The sequence below is a fragment of the Lissotriton vulgaris genome, chromosome 2_1, assembly GCF_964263255.1.
Source record: "Lissotriton vulgaris chromosome 2_1, aLisVul1.2, whole genome shotgun sequence".
Classification (NCBI taxonomy): Eukaryota; Metazoa; Chordata; class Amphibia; order Caudata; family Salamandridae; genus Lissotriton; species Lissotriton vulgaris.
In genome coordinates, this window is record NC_141687.1 from 313,144,726 (window position 1) to 313,161,636 (window position 16,911).

Consider the following 16,911-nt stretch of genomic DNA (forward strand, 5'->3'; position numbering starts at 1 on the left):
ATATGTTGCGCTGATTTTTAGCGCCAGGTGTTTGCCCAGCACTGTAAAATCAGCGTGAATATGGCACCATGAACAAGAAGGTGCAGCTTCTTTCTGCAGCTTAAATAGATGTGAGCAAAAGGTTTCTAAATGTGGGCGGTAACGACCAGCCGTGACAGCCCGCGCTGGAAATCTCATCGGGAGGTGGTCTGGAGTTAGATTTTCAACTGGAAGGAAGAGGGAGACTAAGACCGAAACATAAAAATAGTACAGCATGAGGGGAGTAACTATTGCTCTACACTGCTTTCTCCCTCTAATGCAGCAAAACGCAGCAACTGGAGAAAGACTGGGCGGACACTCACAGCTGAAAGGTGCACACTGTCACAGTGGGAGACGAAGGAGCAAATAATTCACACAATGCAGCGCAGCAACCATAGTTGCTGCATGAGAAGGGAGAGCAGGAAAGCCCCCTATCTAATAGGATGTTATGTGTTTGCTCTCTTACCAAGTGCTAGTGCACTTTTAGGTTGTCTATCGCCACACGCACACATTTGCACCACAATGCAGAAGCAAACACCTTGGCGGCACGGTGCAAACATGTGTGCAGAATATCTACTATAGGTTTTATACTACAAGGATACCCTTAGGGTACAAAAAAACTATGCTCAATTTTATTTTAACATTCCACACACTGTAAGTATGCTGCTCTGTACATCACACATTCAATGTGTGAATGTAAAGACAAATAAAACATTTCTCCAGTCTTATTCCTCCCTCAATATTATTTTTTGATGCAAAGGTAGGTCCGACAATCCTTTAAGATCTAGGTTTGCGTCAGAAACCGTGGGTGGGACTATTGGAATGCCCAGGAACCACTCAAGGTACGCTATTTTGACGCAATGTAACAAAGCATAGCATAGAACAATTTGCAATACAAAAAGGGCAACATAAAAGGGCAAAACAACTGTTGCACTGGAAAGTAAATTGGCAATCAAGACTCTTTGCATCAGTTTGCATGGCTTTACAGAGGCGCAAAGTCTTGTATGCCAATTTATGTTGTTGCCTCTATCTGAGCCACGCCAATAAGTCAGATAGCAGGAATTTAAAAATTAGCCATTCAGTGGATTGCTTTCAATTGTAAAATGCAAAAACATATGCAGATCAAATTGGGCGCAAAGCGAGGGGAGCCTAGAGAACATAAGTGTAAACAAAACAAGATGCCAATACTGCCGAATGAGTACGCCTATTTTCTATATTCAACGATATTAAACTGTTGATATATACCAAGGACAAACGAATGTCAGATTAAATCAGTTTTTTATTTTTAATTTTTCGAAAGGTGTATTTTTTGTTGTATTATAATAAAATTGTGAATATTTAATTACAAACAGGGAGAGGAGCTTGAAAGAATTATTTTCTACACAGAGTTTGTAATTAAATATTCACAATTTTATTATAATACAACAAAAAATACACCTTTCGAAAAATAAAAAATAAAAAACTGATTTAATCTGACATTTGTTTGTCCTTGGTATATATCAACAGTTTAATATCGTTGAATATAGAAAATAGGCGTACTCATTCGGCAGTATTGGCATCTTGTTTTGTTTACACTTAAAGTGGCGCAGCCTTACTGCGCTTTAGCCAAACCCTTTCGATGGTCAATTGTTAATTAGCGGGCGCACGCTCGCGAGGTCCCTTTCTTTGGTTTCTTTCGAAGTTAACCAAAAATAGGTGGTTTCCCACCCAGAATTTAATATTTCCACTTTTTGATTCAAGCAAAGGCCTACTAAGAAGCACACAATAAAAATTAACGTTTGACGAAAATTATCCAACTTGGAACAGGGAATGCAACATTGACTTCATTGACCTTCTCTTGAAATCCTTTCATAAGGATGGGAAAAAAAGATACTTTCGCATATTCTGAAGAACATATCAAAAATCTCTTGAGCGACCCTCCTTCTTTTGGATCAGCAGTATTAAGTAACTCAGCCAAAGTAAATAACGAATCAGAGAAATTAACGCGACTCAAAAAGAAACAAATACGTACTGACCTCCATGGTCATTTCCTTTTGCAACATCTTAGAGCGGGCATGATTCCTGGAGGACTTATCATCAGGAACATCCCAGTGGTGTTCACCGAAGATCCAATTTATAAAAAGGGATACAGCCTGATAGAAACAAAATGTAGCCGTGACCTAATGGTGTTAACTGTAGAGACGGCGCAACGGTTATCAAAAGTTCAATTGGAAGAGATAGCAAGCCTAGAGACTGAGATTACAAACAATCAACTGATAACAGACTCAAAAATATTGCTAGAGAAAGTGGAAAAAGATATTATCGAGTTTAAAGATTACACAAATACTCAAAAAGAAAGCAATTTCCAAAGAGACAAGAAGAACTTCTCTTTGGAAAAAGCATATCCATATTTACAGCAAGACTTTTATACACGACCTGAGTCTAGAAGATTTCTTTCGGACAATCAAGGAAGATCCCGGAATAATTTTCTAACGTTTTCGGATACATCCTCTTCGGGCAGTAGTGAAGGAGACAACTCAAACTATAGATCTGGTTACACAAGGAGAGGGGCATTTCAACAAAATTTTCAACAACAAAATTTCCAACAAGGGGCACAACAACAACAGCAACAATCTTTTTTAGGACACGGCCAACAAAAACCACGCGCAAAAACCCGATTTACAATCTTTCCAAGGAAACATTGACAAAATGTGAAATTAGCCTTCTGGAAAAAGGATTATCATTCGTACCAATTAGAAAAATGGACTTTATCAAACTCAAATCGGAATTTATGGAATTCTGCCGGAAGATAAGACTAACAACATTTTTTTCAGATCAAACACAAATTGTGAATATTGAAAACACAGGTCTAAAGAATAAATCGAAGTTCTGTCCTCCTACTAGCAAAGTACCAAAAGAGGTTCTAACTTTTGAAAAAACAATTTTGTCTGCGATTTCTTCTGAAGAAAAGAAAAAATCTAGCTTCATTAAACAAAATCTTTCAAAAGGACAAAAGGACGCTCTCCAATCACTTGCAAACAATAAAAACATAATAATTAAACAGGCGGACAAGGGTGGCTCAATTGTCATCTGGGGAGTCGACGCCTATATAATGGAGATTAACAAACAACTATCTGATCATGGATGTTACAGGAAAATAGACAAGGATCCTACTCTTGACCTACAGAGAGAACTTTTTTTGATTGTGGACCACGCTACAGTACAAGGTTTTTGGGGTAAAAAAGAAACAGAATATCTTAAAAACAAACACCCATGCGTACCTCTGTTTTACGCATTACCCAAGATACATATGGATGACAAACAACCGCCGGGGAGACCTATTGTCTTGGAATGTGAGTCTCTTTTTGAGCCTGTCTCAAAATTCATTGACTTCTTCTTAAAACCGTTCCTAAAGGAAGTAAGGTCCTTTTTACAAGATACTTATTTTTTATTTTTTATTTAAAACACTTGTAGAGCGCGGCTGTCACCTGGCAGGTATCCTGGCGCTGGAAAGCTTACTCCTGGGTTAGAAGCGATGGGAATTGATTAGGGGGGGCGGGAATGAAGGGCTAGGGGAAGAGCCTAGTTTTTATTCGTTTCCTGAAAGGTAGGAGCTGTGGAATTTGGCGAATGTCGGCAGGCAGACTGTTACAAAGCTTGGCAGCAGCTATTCTGAAAGATCTTCCCCCGATCCTGGCCTGGATCTAGCAGGATCACGTGGTTGACAGTATCGAATGCGGCAGACAGGTCCAAAAGGATCAAGGCCACAGCTTGGCCCCTGTCTGCTCGCACTCGAAGTTCTTCCATGGCAGTAAGCACTGCTGTTTCGGTGCCATGGGCTGGACGAAATCCGAATTGGAAGTCGTCCAGAACGTGATGCTGCTCGAGGTGAGTTGACAGGCAGGTGCTGACCCATCGTTCCACCACTTTCGCCGGAAAGGGCAGAAGTGATATGGGGCGAAAGTTGGAAAGGCATTCTGGATTCAGAGATGGTTTATTCAGAAGCGGGGTGATGAGCGCTTGCTTCCAGGGGTTGGGGACGAGTCTACAGCCGAGAGATTGATTACAAATCCTCCGGAGGGTGTGGAATAACTCATTCCCGCATGCTTTCCAGGTTTTCGGGGGCAGTGGGTCAATGGGGGACCCGGAGGTAATGCCCAGTGCCAGTTTCTCAAATTCTGCTTCGGGGATCTGGGGAAAGGCCAGGAGACTTTCCCTAGGAGGGCATGCTAAACTTGGAGGATCAAGGTTGGCGGAACCAGCTCGGGGGGGGTTAGAGTGTTTTGTGATGGGGGGGTACTACGGACTTTATTAATAAATTGTGTGACCTACCTTTCCAAGAAAACAACGACTATCTAGTAAGCATGGACATCACATCGCTATATACTCAGATCCCACAGGAGGAGGGTTTATTTATTTATTTATTTATTTATTTAAACATTTATAAAGCGCTACAAAGGCCCTTGGGCATCTCGGCGCTGATATCTGCTAAATTCATCCCTAAAGGAAGATCTACTTATTGGTCAAATAACCAAGTTTTTAGTTGTTTCCGAAAGGACCACAAAGAAGGACTGTTCTTTATGATTAGCGGCAGAGAGTTCCAGAGCTTGGGTGCGGAAACAAGAAATCTTCTGTCACCCCATGAGACCATTCTGGTACGGGGTACTTCCAGCTGGAAGAGATCAGAGGACCGTAGGGACCTAGCGGGCCGGTAGGGGATGAGTTGTTGAGTCAGAAAGGCCGGTCCCTGGTTGTGCAGTGCCTTATAGACAATGCACAGAGCCTTAAACTTAGCTCTGTTCCTAATGGTAAGCCAGTGCAACTCTCTGATGGTGCTCGAGACTGATTGGGATTTGGGGATGTTACCCAGCAGTCGGGCAGCGGCATTTTGAATGGTCTGAAGCTTGTTAAGGACTCTCTCTTGGGCATTCAAAAATAAAGCATTACAGTAGTCCAAGGTAGATAAGACCAAGGACGTGATCAAGGTCTTGCCAGCTGAGGTAGGGAGAAAAGGGAGGATTTTTTTGATAATTCGTAGTTTGTAAAATGCGGAGGAAGCAATCTGATTTGCATGAGGAAGAAAAGTAAGCCTGTCATCAACCATAACACCCAGGTTCCTTACCTTGCTGACTGGAGTAGGCGGTGAGCCCATGGACTGTGGCCACCAGCGAGAAGACCAATCTGGGGATAAGTGTCCAAAGATGACCACCTCGGACTTATCCGAGTTCAATTTGAGGCAGTTGGCGGCCATCCAACTTCCTATAGCCTGCATGCCCAGATTGAAGTTGTCAGCCACTTTTTGTCCGTCATTTCTGATGGCCAAGACCAACTGGGTATCGTCAGCATAGGAAGTAAGGCTCATCCCATGTGCTCTGATGGTATTGGCAAGGTCCGACACGTATATATTAAAAAGTGTCGGACTCAGGGATGAGCCTTGGGGGACTCCGCATGGCAGGGACAGGGTGGTAGATTGAAAAGGCCCTATGGTGACCACCTGAGTCCTTCCGGCAAGGAAGGATGCCAGTAGGGCCTTAGCCTTATGCTTAATCCCCAGATCTTCGACACGGTTTAGAGGTACTTAGATTCTTTTTAAATATGAGAACAAGACCAATGAGGGTTCCGACAGAGTTTATCCTTGAACTAGCAAAACTTGCCCTGAAAAAGAACTACTTTAAATTCCAGGAGGATTTCTACTTTCAGATACGCGGAGTGGCGATGGGCTACCCCTTCGCCCCGGAGCTGGCAGTCCTTTTTATGAGTAAATTCGAAGAGAAATTCATCTATGAAAACAATCCTTTTTCTCCATGGATCGGAGGATGGCTCCGATACATAGATGACGTCTTCTTCATCTGGTCAGGAACAGAGGTACAGTTGATAGAGTTCCACCAATGGCCCAATAATAGGACTGAAAACATCAAATTCAGTTTACAGTATTCACAACATCGACTGTCTTTCTTAGATGTGGAAATATACTGCACAGAGGGAGCCCTAGTACCACCTTATTTCGAAAAGAAACTGACAGAAATAAGGCGTTGCACTTCTCAAGCTACCACCCGAGAAGTCTAAAAGAAAATCTTCCACTGGGACAATTTCTGCGGATTCGCAGAAATTGTACATTCAAGGATGAATATATGCTACATGCGAATGCTCTAAGAGAAAGACTATTAGCGAGAGGATATCCAGCTAAATTATTGAAACGCGCTCTGAAAAGAGCGTGGTGGACACCGCGGGAGACCCTTTTGACGAAAAAAATGAAGAATGAACAGAGTAGAATAGTCTATGTATCTACATTCTGTCCAACCTCCAACTGGCTAAAAAGAGAAATCCAGAAGAACTGGCATTTAGTGAAAGACTTGGACGACCATCTAGCAGAAATGCCACTCTTTGCCTTCAGAAAAGACAAGTGCGTGGCAAACCACATTGTTAGAGCAGCTATGCCTAAACAAACACCCCAAACATTGAGAGAGTACATGAATCTTCCACCGATCATAGGACATCACAAATGCGGGACATGTATATCATGCGTGTCAACGATCGAAGGTGATTTGTTTCAACACAATGGGATCAGCTGGCGACATTCAAGGTTCACGAATTGTAAAACAAAATTTATGATATATGGAATCTTGTGTCCATGCAATAAATTATACATTGGAAAGACGAGTCAAGAGATCAGACAAAGGATCAACCAACATAGATCCCGGATAAAAAGATCTGTCCTTTCCGCACCTTTGGTGCAACATTGGATCGACTATAAACACGAAGAAACCGACTTAAAATGGACAGTGATCTCCAAGGTCGAACCCGACCAAAGAGGAGGTGACCTGGAGGCCAAATTATCATCACGAGAAGCTACCCTGATTTTAAAATTTAACTCGTCAGTCACTGGACTGAACGAAATGTCTGAATTATACCATCTATAAAGTTTTCAAGAGCGGAATGGTTCTTATTTGCCACACTGAATTGTACAGACAGGCGTCTGTTTCATTCAATCATAGATCCTACCCTCTAGCCTTTAACCCACGAGACACTACCTTTATCGTGCCAGCATCGACATCGATTGCCCTCGACCACCTCTATAAGTAGAATACATGTTCTTTTTTGCACCGATAACATCCGCCCGTATAACCCATGGAACGAAAAACTACATCTCCCAGCACCACGCGGACATTGACTACGCTCATTGAAAAGAGCTGACAGTGACGCATCTCGATATGTGACGGCTGATCAGGAAGACGCCGCGTAGAGGAGAGGAGACCCGGTTAAACTTAGGTAAGCACAAGCGCATGTAGAACTGTGTCTTAACGGCGAATTAGAGATGATGTTGAGGAAAACAAAGGAAATTTCATGAGGCTGCACGCTTTTTGTGTACACGCAGATTCCGGGAACGATGTTACATCTGCCATAAAACGAGTGCCCTTAGTCAAGATCACGTGACCCAGGCCAGGCGTTAAGGTAAAACACAGACAAACAAGTGCACCTTTGATTGTATGCTGTACATTAAGTGCGTCTTGCGGAAACTGAAATTACAATAGAACTTCCTTGGTTTCAACAGCCTGCTGGTGCTGCATTGAGTAAGACCCTGCCATCTAGAACATACGGAACGTTGGATTTAAATACCCCCCGTTCTCACCTCGAAGAGGTTAAGGTAACTTTAAAAACTAGTGCGGGTTCATTCTGAAGTTGAAGGTTGTCTTAAGGAGGTTTGTGATAGTAAGGATTGTTATCATTTCTTCTGCAGGATTCAATCCTTCAAGGTCCTGAGGAGATTCCCCGGCATTGAGGGGCATCGAAAGGCGTCGACCCCTTCTTGTTGTCCAGGCCAATCACACGAGTAGACTACTCGTAACTTTCTGTTGACTGTAAAAATTGTTGATGGCCTGTATTTTTGATTGAAACATATTGTCAAAATTTCGTTAAAAGTACTGCATTAATACCCCACCCCCAAAATTAATAATAGACTCCCTGACTCTAGGTGAGGGTATTAAAAAAGGCTCTTGTCCTTCCTTTCTTTTCTTTTTTCCTTTTCTAAGTTTTCATTCCACTTGCGAGTCTGACACAGTGTGCAAGGTTTCCAGTATGATTGTTGGTTGAATGTCGTGGAGTAAATGAGTGATGAGTATGTATGTTTTGAGCTTTGATGTTTTGATATCATTCACTTGTTACACCCACATCCTTTGTGTGTTCTTTTACTCTGTGTAGAAAATAATTCTTTCAAGCTCCTCTCCCTGTTTGTAATTAAATATTCACAATTTTATTATAATACAACCAAAAATACACCTTTAGAAAAATTCAAAATTAAAAACTGATTTAATCTGACATTTGTTTGTCCTTGGTATATATCAACAGTTTAATATCGTTGAATATAGAAAATAGGCATACTCATTCGGCAGTATTGGCATCTTGTTTTGTTTACACTTAAAAGTGGCGCAGCCTTACTGCGCTTTAGCCAAACCCTTTCGATGTTCGATCGAGAACATAAGAGCAAGCCAGGAGGAGAGCATGACCTCCCCTTAACTATTTTATTAGCATCACAACTGGAAAGATTTGGCAGGATATGTGCATCAAATAATCTGCAGGAGAGCTCAGAACTGAAAAGTTGCAGCCCTCCTGAGTGAACGGTGGATTCTGCCCAAACTGTTCCCCAAACCAGTGAGAAAGCCTATTGCCTTTGAAGTGTTGATTCCACCTTGTTTTCATTTTAAGAACACACTCTGATCTTTGGCCAAAAGAGGAAGTGGGCCATTCTCCAGGAACTATTGTGAAACTAGGGATTAGAGCAAGGAGGTACTGTAAAAAAACACCCATCTGCAGAGAAGAGAGTGGAAGCGGACAGCCATGCTGACAAGTGAGCCTAGGCCAAACTTCAATAGGAGACCTGAAACTCAGCATCCAGATCAGATGGGAAAAGCCAGCCACTGGAGAAGAGAAGTCTGACCAACAACTAGAGAGCAACTGTATGTTGCGCATCCTGGAAATGTTGCATTGTGCTCTTGTCGATAGAGGGTTTCTATAATTAGTCCACCAACGCTTCCGTGCCCTGATATCGTTCAAGAGCAGATGATTTGTTTCAACTCATTCATGCGTCTCCCTGGAGAGGAGTCCTCCATATATTGTTCGGAACTTTGTGTCTTGCTAGAGAAGATTTGCATAGTATACAAAGGACTGAGTGGGCAATGACCTAAGAATAACAGTTAAGTGTGTGTCTAGCTCGATGATAACTTCAGGTTTATATACATGTCACATGCGCTGGAAAGGCAGGGGGATGTTCAAGACTCAATGTCCAAGGGACAATAGCAAATTTAGGACCTACCGCAAAACAAAAAGAGAAAAATGACCAATACAAACGTAGTCCAAGGACCTTGACCCAATGCCAGGGATTTCTTTAACAGAGCGCGTAAATTCACAGAACTTTTTCTTGTTTAACAGTATAAAGGAGCGCTTAGATTACTGTAATACCATAACTCACCAACTCCTCCAAACGGCAAAGCTGGAACGGTGTAGTGCATAATCACATCGTTCGCAGTGACGCCACCACTGGAGGTCTCAGAGATCACCTTTTTAATCACCTGGAATATAACAAATAATATTATAAATTCAGTAGGAATATTACGGGCTGAAGTCCTTTGTAAGATTGTTTCTTCATATTTTCACATTGAGTGCACAGGTCTAGAATGACGCCGCTGGTATGGAGATGACAGAAGAGTTACACTGATATTAAATACAATTAGTGCTTGCATGTGCACATATTGCTGTGAAAAGAGAAATGTGGGTATTTTGCAAAAAAAGAAATGGCCTGCAGATCTACAGATCACTCAATCCGAATCTTGATTTTTTCCATAATACATCAAAAGGGAAAACAAGCCTTCGGGCCAGGTCTACCAAGCCATTTTGCAATTGCAAATCTTGAAATTAACATTAATCACAATGTCTGCAACCACAAAATGGTTTTGGTATGTATTTCCATCTAACAAAATGGGTTTAGCAACTTATTAAATTGAAATTAGGAAGGTACATTCCTCTCAACTCCGATTCGGTATGGCACGAATCAATGGCTTGCATCTACAACAGAGGTTCAAAATCACTGATCAGTGACCGACTCGTCAAAGGTGGCGGTAACATACGTAAAGGAAACGGTCTGCCCTTGAGACACATTTGTTTTGAGAGTGTGGTGGGCAACCTTGAGAAGCTGGCTTCTCCTCTTGAGGTTTTCCCAAACTAGAACTTTTCTTTACATATTCTATGTATATTTTTTATAAAACGGATAAACAGAAAGAGAGAAGCAAAAGGCAGCCCAGGCACCTTTAAAGAACATTTGCACTTTAAAAAAATAATGCAGTTTGAGAATGCAAACACAAAGATTGTGGTCTGCTGTTTCTTTAGCGGTGGTGGAAAACAGATCTACCTAGACAGGTCGTTCGATGACCCCCCTGCAAACTGGAGATTTTGCAATTCCACCTATTAGTACACAAGTCACATTGCAAAACTAAGGGTTAGTCACAAAGTTGCTGTGCAATTTGTAATCAGTTACATATGAATCCTCTCCTTGAAAGGGAACTAACAGTACTTCTCCTCCGAAGGGACTATAGTCTGTCTTTGTTTAGTGTCACTGCTTGACAAAGTATACATGCAGGGGTCTCACTCAGTCTGATATGAAACAAAATACTGAAAGCCATGATCCCCATCATGAACTACTCGGTTCGCTCTGTTAGAGTACATTTCCAACGATCGTGTGGCATCTCTGAAACATGGCGGAGAATCTCTTCTCCAAAGGAAATGGCTTTCCTGCCTTGTCCAGAATTGCTTCTAGTAACAATCCCGTCACACTGGGTCATTGTTATTATTTTACACTGTTCGCAGAGGAGCCCGGCTGGTGCAGCAGCCACGGTGTAAATAAGAGATCTGAGAGTTGCATAAAAGGGGTTTTAATTCAGGAACTAAAAGTAGAGGTAAGGACAGAGTGAATAACTTGCATCAACGTAGGCATCAGAAAAGCTGCTAGGCCTTCAATAAACAATGATGTTTGGATGAATGTCGAAGAAAATTAAAAACTTAAAAAATCCACAGATGGACTTGAAATATCTCTGATAAACTCCTTTCCTAATGACTCAACCTCTCATCTGGAGGTGGCAGTGGTTGAAGCCGCCCTCCATCAATAAGTCGGAGACCTCAATGACAAATGCCTTCTTGAGATGCAATATTCCAACTACGAACATCTCATGTGTGATCAGTTCCTTATTCATGGGCTGAGTAAAAGGAGAATTGGGAAGACAATGACACCACAGCTCTAACAGGAATGCTGACAGAGTAAATGGCCCTTGTTTCTCTTCCTCTCAGAAGTCTTGCCTACTTATATTGTAGGCAGATATTCAAATCATGCTCCAGCCACTCTGATTTTGCATCTACTCACCTCCATATCTAGACACCATATGTCTTTAGCTATTTTTCCCTACCAGGAGATGCTGGATACACTTCTTACAATAGGATTACTGGTCAGTGGGAGTATAAAAGCAGTCATTTAAAAAAAGGAATATGCTACTTACCAGTATGCATCTGTTCTTGGCATGTAGGGCTGCTGACATTCATATCTGTGCATAGATCGCCGCCTAGTGTTGGGTCCGGATGATTGCAAATTGTTGTCCTGGAAAAGTCTTCGAAGTATCACGAGATAGGTGGCTCCTCCCTCGGACTACAGTGCGCATGGGCATCCTCTCCATTCCCAGATTGTTTTTCGCCATTGTGGCAGAGATGGAGTATAGTACAGTAAGAGATGTCCATGCAAACAATGAAGGCTGCAGTTGCGACAGGCACCGGGGAGGCGGGTGGGCGATATGAATGTCAGCAGCCCTACATGCCAAGAACGGATGCATACTGGTAAGTAGCATATTCCGTACGAGGCATTTGGGCTGCTGAATTCATATCTGTGCATAGAATGTATATCAGTATCTCCCTTAGCAGTGGCTACCTGTGTCAGCTGCAGCAGTCTGGAAAAGAGTTTTGAGAACAGCCTGTCCTACAGCAGCTTGCTGTTTTGAATGTACATCTACACAATAGTGTTTTGTAAATGTATGTGTGGTTGACCATGTGGCTGCTCTGCAAATTTCGTGTGAAGGAATATTTCCTAGGAAAGCCATGGATGCCCCTGACTTGCGTGTGGAATGCGCTCTAGGGGGGACTGTTAAGGTACGTTTTGCCTTTATATAACATATTTGTATGCACTTAACTATCCATCTGGCTATACTGGATTTTGAGATAGGCAACAAACAATTGTTTTGTCTTTCGAAATGTTTTGGTTCTGTCTATGTAATATAGCAGAGCTCTTTTGACATCAAGGGTATGCAAGGCCCTCTCATCTACTGTTTGTGGGTTCTGAAAGAACACTGGCAGTTCTATAGTTTGATTTATATGGAAATGGGATACCACCTTTGGCATGAACTTAGGGTTTGTTCTAAGAACTACTCTATTTGCATGTACCTGAATGAATGGCTCTTGAATAATTAGGGCTTGCAGCTCACTAACTCTTCGAAGCGAAGTAATGGCAATAAGAAAAGCCACTTTCCAAGTAAGAAATTGTAGTTCGCATGAGTGCAGTGGCTCAAAGGGTGGTGCCGTTAGTCTGGTTAAAACAACGTTTAGATTCCAGACGGGTGAGGGTGGGCGTCTTGAGGGACTTGCGCGTTTAAGTCCTTCCATAAACGCTTTATTTGCTGGCTCCCTGAATAGTGAAAGGTGTTGCCTGTTTTGCAAATATGCTGCTAACGCAGCTAGGTGTATTCTGATGGAAGAAAGAGCTAAATTGCATCGTTGGAGGTGCAATAGGTAGCAAATGATGTTTTGAGTGGAAGCATCAAGCGGGTTAATGTCATTGTTATTACAGTAAATGAAAAAACGTTTCCACTTTGCTGCATAGCATGCTCTGGTAGTGGGTTTCCTTGCCTCTTTGATAATATTCATGCAGTCTGGAGGCAAGTTGAGGTTCCCAAATTTTAGGATTTCAGGAGCCAGATCGCTAGGTTCCGCTGTTGGGGATCTGGGTGTTGGATTTCGCCATGGTTCTGCGTTAGAAGACTGGGTGTTAGTCGCAGTCTTTGATGAGGCACCACTGACAGTTCTAGGAACGTCGTGTACCATGGTTGCCTCGCCCACGTGGGTGCAACTAGGATGAGCGTCAGCGAATGTTGCGCATTTTGCATGCCACCAGCGTTATTAGTGGAGCTGGGGGAAAAGCGTACGCAAATTTGCCTGACTAGTTCATCCATATCGCATTGCCTTGCGACTGCAGATGTGGGAACCTGGCGGCAAAGTACTGGCATTTTGCGTTTTCGCTTGTGGCAAACAGATCTATTTCCGGATGTCCCCACTTCCGGAAGAATGGTTGGAGTACTTTGGGGTGAATTTCCCATTTGTGCATCTGTTAGCTGTGCCTGCTTAGGAGGTCGGCCACTTGGTTGTCCTTGCCTGGGAGGTATTCTGACATGAGAAAGATGTTCCTCTGAATGGCCCATTTCCACATTGCTTGAGCTCGGTGCGACAGCTGTGGCGAGTGTGTTCCTCCCTGTTTCTGAATGCAATACATAGCTGTCATGTTGTCCGTCCGGATCAACACAGCTTTGTTGCGTAAATGTTTCACGAAAGCTTTTAGGGCTAGAAAGATGGCCATCCATTCTAGGAGATTGATATGCATTTTATTTTGCTGTATAGTCCAGAGTCTCTGCACCGTGTAGTGTAGGACATGGGCTCCCCATCCTAGTAGGGATGCGTCCGCTGTTAACAGTATTTGTGGGACAGGCTCTTGGAACAGTCGACCTTTGCAAAGGTTTTATGGATTCCACCAATGCAGAGAGTTGTATGCACGCCTGGTCACCAACACAAGGTCTTTTAATTGCCCGTGAGCCTGGTTCCACTGCCTTGCTAGGTATTCTTGGAGCAGACGCATATGTAGTCTGGCGTGAGGGACTATGAATATGCACGAGGCCATCATGCCTATTAGCTGCATAAACACTCAAGCTGGTAGTTAGTGTTGGGGTCTGAACATTTGTATCTGCATTCCCTGGACCTGTGCTGTGTTGGGATATGCTTTTGCTGACAGTGTATCTATTGTCGCTCCCAGGTACTGTTGGACGTGGGAGGGTTGTAGGTGTGACTTTGGGTAGTTTAGTGAGAATCCTAAACTGTGCAGTAGGTGTATGGTCTTTGACATGTTGTCGGCACATTGCTAGGCTGTTGGCGCGTGTATTAGCCAGTCGTCCAGATAAGGGTACACGTGTATGTGTTGCCTTCTGAGATGTGCTGCTGCTGTAGCTAGACATTTGGTGAACACTCTAGGAGCTGTTGTCACCCCAAATGGCAGGACCTTGAATTGGTAGTGTTGCCCTTGAATGGTGAACCTCAAATACTTCCTGTGAGCAGGGTGTATTGGTATATGAAAGTATGCATCTTTGAGGTCTAAAGTTGCTAGGAAGTCTCCCTGGCGAAGCAATGGTAAGACTTGCTGGAGAGTGAGCATGTGAAAATGCTCTGACAGAATGTAGAGGTTGAGGGGCCTGAGGTCCAATATTGGTCTGAGAGACCCATCCTACTTTGGAATTAGGAAGTATAGGGAGTATACTCCTGTTCCCTGATGTTGCAGTGGGACTGGTTATATGGCCCCCTTTTGCAGCATACTGATGACCTCTTGCTGAAGTAACGTTATATGTTCTTGTGATAAAGGACTGTGCACGGGTGGTATGTTGGGTGGAGTTGAGGTGAGCTCTAGGCAATAGCCATGTTGGATAATTTGCCTGACCCACTTGTCTGTGGTGATATTTAACCAGACTTGTTGAAATTGTTGTATTCTTCCCACTACTGGTGTTATGTGGTCCGGGGCGAGTGTCAAGAAGTCACTGCCTTGTGTTAGTGGAGGATCTATTTGCATTGCCTCCACGACCTCTGCCATTGGTATTGTTTCCTCTATAACCGCCCCTGCTGGTGTTCTTGTTATATGTGGATTGTGTGTTAGGTTTGTAGTTAGAGGATTGCTGTGATGTTCCTCGCGCTCCTCCTCTATAATTGGAGCGACGAAAGGAGCCCCGGTGTTGTTGGGACTGAAGTGCTCCCATAGATTTTGCAGTTTCTGCATCCTTTTTCATTTTGTCCAGAATTGAATCAACAGCTGGACCAAATAAAAAGTCTGGGTTAATTGGCGGATTAAGAATTGTAGATTGGACTTCATTCTTAAAGCCTGATATACGAAGCCATGCGTGTCGCCTTATTAGCACGCTGGTATTAATGGCTCTGGCAGCCGTGTCTGCCGCATCTAGTGCACACTTAATGGATGCATTGGTGATGAGCTTTCCCTCATGTATGAGTTCATCTGCCTGCTGTTTGTAGGGATCAGGCAAGTGTTGGAGAATTTCTTCCAAACTGTCGTAGTGCGGCCTATCATATCTGGCCAGCAAGGCCTTTGTATTGGCTATTCTCCAGGAGTTTGCTGCCTGAGCCGCCACTCTTTTGCCTGATGCCTCAAATATCTTAGATTCCTTGTCTGGAGGTGCAGCCTCACCAGTGGTTTGTGAGTTTGCACGCTTACGTGCGTTTGACACCACTAAGGAATCTAGGGGTAGCTGTCCCTTGATGTATGTAGGATCTATAGGTGCAGCTCTGTATTTTTTCTCAATTCTAGGGTTTTTGACCCGGGCTCTAGCAGTGTCCTTAAAAATGTCACCTGCGTGTTTTAACACCCCTTTTAGCATTGGGAGTGTTTTAACGTGTCTTTCAGATGTTGTGAGTGTATCAAAGAGGAAGTCTTCCTCAATAGCATCAGAGTGCATCTCTACATTGCGGTAGGTTGCTACTCTATCTAACAGAGAATTAAATGCAACTGTATCCTCTATGGGTGATGGGTTAGTAGGGTATACTGCCGGGTCTGTAATGGGCAGAATCCCTTCATTGTCTGGTTCCCCTCCTGCACCCCATGGCTGTGTGTCGGACTCTGTATTTGGGTTTTGTGGATAACCAAAACCTACATCTGCGTCCTGATGTCCATCGGGGTTGTAGTCAGAGTGTGTTGGTGAGGTTGGGGTATAAGGAGTAGTAGGCATAGCAGGAGTGATAGGTTCAAAGAGGATAGGAGAGGTAGCACATTCTCTCTTTTTCTTTAGGGGGATCCTGGAAGTCTTCAGTTGGTAGAAGCCTTTTCTTTTTAGTATAGACAGTCACTTTACCAGTTTTTGGATTCATGTAGATTCTTGACTGGTTGTCTGTGGAGGGATCTGGGTGAAGAAGCTCCTCTTCCACAGTTGTTGGTTTTGGTGTTACAACCTTTGCTTTTTGTTTTTTCGGGTCAATGGTTTTTGGTACCTCGACCGTTTTAGGTGGTTGTATCGCTTTCGGTTGTTTTTCAACAGGTTTTGTTGGTTGAACGTCCTTTGCTGGCTTCACAACTTTTTTCAGACCGAGCGGTGTTGTCGGTTTGATAGTCTCTTTATGTTGTTTTGGAGCCTGCTGTTTCGGGTCGACGCCATTTTCTGGGTCGACGCCATTTTCCGGGTCAATGGGCTTCGGCTCGACCAATTTCTTTTCGTCCACCTTCTGTTTCGGTTCTACGCTAGTTTTGGGCGTAGGCCTTGTTCTGTCGTCGACTGGTTTGTTCCCCTTGTCGATACTTGAGGCTGATTTGCTCGATTCGACGTGCCTTTGGGGGGTCGATTTGACGTGTTTTTGTTTTTGTGTCAAATCGACATGTTTTGGCTTCGAGGTTGACTCGACGGCCTTTGACTTTGAGCTCGACTCGACTGCTTTTGTCTTCGATGTCGGCTCTACGGTTTTTGGTTTCGAGGGTACTGTGGCCTTTGGGTCGACGCCTTTAGGCTTCGATACCTTCGGTTCGACGTAATTCGGTCCGTACACTGTATTGTCGACAAGTTTCGGTTTCGATGG

General features: G+C 43.4%; 1 protein-coding gene across 2 annotated transcripts in view; it reads right to left on the reverse strand.

The window, feature by feature from the left end:
- Positions 1-16,911, reverse strand: part of ALDH3A2 (aldehyde dehydrogenase 3 family member A2) — a 391,270-nt gene that overhangs the window by 107,018 nt on the left and 267,341 nt on the right. For both annotated transcript variants that reach the window (XM_086955006.1, XM_086955005.1), the window contains exon 8: positions 9,464-9,563. In XM_086955006.1, coding sequence (XP_086811132.1) covers positions 9,464-9,563 — 100 coding nt within the window. The remainder of the gene's footprint in view (positions 1-9,463; positions 9,564-16,911) is intronic.